The sequence below is a fragment of the Apium graveolens genome, chromosome 10, assembly GCF_009905375.1.
Source record: "Apium graveolens cultivar Ventura chromosome 10, ASM990537v1, whole genome shotgun sequence".
Lineage (NCBI taxonomy): Eukaryota > Viridiplantae > Streptophyta > Magnoliopsida > Apiales > Apiaceae > Apium > Apium graveolens.
Genome location: NC_133656.1, coordinates 234825934 through 234827944, shown reverse-complemented (window position 1 = coordinate 234827944; position 2011 = coordinate 234825934). Strand labels below are relative to the sequence as shown.

The window sequence follows — 2011 nt, the reverse complement described above, 5'->3', positions numbered from 1 at the left end:
CAGACATGGGGCTTCCATTATATTGTAAAGATAATGATATATGCAAGAGTAATTAAAAAAATATATACATACATACGAGAGCAAGGCACATAAATTTAGTGACACCTAATGACACGTCACTGTCGAGCACTGCGCTTACGTTAAGATTTCAAAAAAAGATAATGGAATGATATATATATATATATGTGTATATTTTTTTTTGAACAATGAAACTTCCATTACGTAGATAAAACATCATACATCATTGACTCCAACACATTACATGGAGGAGACATAACATCAATATAGCTATTTAGCTCGTAAGGGATACGTTCCATCAAATAGGCCGCCCTGTTGGCTAACCTTCTAACATGTTGAACACTAACATTGCTTCTAGCAGCTAACGTCAGTCTGCAAGCCTGAATGGTATGACCAATCTCGAATTGGTTACTTGATCCTTCGTTAACCGCTTGTACAGCAAGAGCAAGAAGAGAGTCTGATTCAATACACACTTTTCCCTCTGTCTTGACCAAAATCCATGATAACGCATCTTCAATACCTACCATCTCCGCTTCGAACACATAAACTTCCCTCTCGAATTTCATCACCTTTCCTCTTAAGTATTGGCCACTGTGATCTCTCAAAATCATCCCTATAGCAAAAGAAGAAGAGCCTGGCACAATATTTGCATCTACATTGAGTTTCAGACAACCAGCATCTGGGGTTACCCACTTTGCTTTTATTTTCTGAGCATGCTTTACGTTTGTTTCCTTCAGCCGATTTACACTACCAGTCGCTGCCCTCCAGTCTGACAACTGCTTGAAACTCCATTCCATAGCAAATTGAGATGTGACTACCTTGTTCTCCCATACCTTTTTTGTTCCGAAAGAACCATATTCCCCATAATGTCACATCAATTTGGCTCAGATTTTCAAAACTCTCAGAGTTGAGTTTATGAAGTAACCACTCTGTAACATCATCCACCTCCCACATATTAAAAATTATACCCACATTTTTCCAACATTGAGACACAAAAACACAATAAAAAAAACATGCCCCAAGTGTTCCACATTCGTGCTAACATAGGGCACAAAATAGGGATTGCATAGTTTCTCCTATGAAGATTATTACGAGCAGAAACAATATTTCTGCAAAAACGCAAAAGAATTTTTTTTACCTTTGGTGGTATCTTCAAATTCTACAACCTCCTCCATCCGCTTGAGCCAATATTGTGAACTTGTGGCAAATTATTGTCCTGCCACAAATGATAACCAAATTTAACAGAATATTGGCCCTCCTTAGTATACCTCCATGCCACTCTGTCTCCCACTTCATGCCGGGGAATTCTTTTTTCCAAAATAGCTTTGACATCTGCATCCTCAAACACTTTTGTTACCTTTTCCTTGTCCCACTGTCTCGAATTGGACTTGAAAAGGCTGCAAACTTTGATATTTCCGTTTGCACCATAATCTTTATTCTCCACCCTGAAGTTGTTCTTCCCTTTCAACCACATATCAGTATAAGCAATTATTCATACCATCACCTAACACCCATCTGAAGCCACTTTTTATCTACTCTTTTGCTGTATAAAGACCGGACCAAATGAAACTAGAACCTCAACCTCTGACAGCTGACAAAATATTATTATTAGTGTAGTATTTCGCCTTGAACACTCTAGCTACCAGCGTATTAGGCTTATTGATAAAATTCCATACTTGCTTTCCTCGCATGGCCAGGTTAAAACCATACAGATTTCGAAAATCTAAGCCCCCTCTTGTCTTATTCGTGCACATTTTGTTCCATGAAAGCCAGTAAATGCCTTTCGATCCTGATGTACTTGCTTTCCACCAGAACCTGTTCATGACTCGCTCTAACTCCCCGCATAAAGATTTCGGCAAGAGAAAACACGACATCGTGTAGGATGGAATTGTCTGCAAAACACTCTTTATCAAAACAGCTTTATCAACTCGAGATAATAAATTAGTGCTCCAACTCTGAATCTTCTTCCACATCTTGTCCTTCAAATAGCTAA

At 38.6% G+C, this 2011-nt stretch overlaps 1 protein-coding gene across 1 annotated transcript; it reads right to left on the bottom strand.

The window, feature by feature from the left end:
- Nucleotides 1-218: 218 nt before the first annotated feature.
- On the bottom strand, nucleotides 219-815 carry LOC141692062 (uncharacterized). Its single transcript, XM_074496804.1, has one exon. It carries the CDS (start codon nucleotides 813-815, stop codon nucleotides 219-221), a length of 597 nt encoding a protein of 198 aa, XP_074352905.1.
- Nucleotides 816-2011: the final 1196 nt, after the last annotated feature.

Bases quoted from the DNA above. Each gene is read 5' to 3' on its own strand.
- LOC141692062 (XM_074496804.1), bottom strand. From the start codon at position 815: ATGGAATGGAGTTTCAAGCAGTTGTCAGACTGGAGGGCAGCGACTGGT.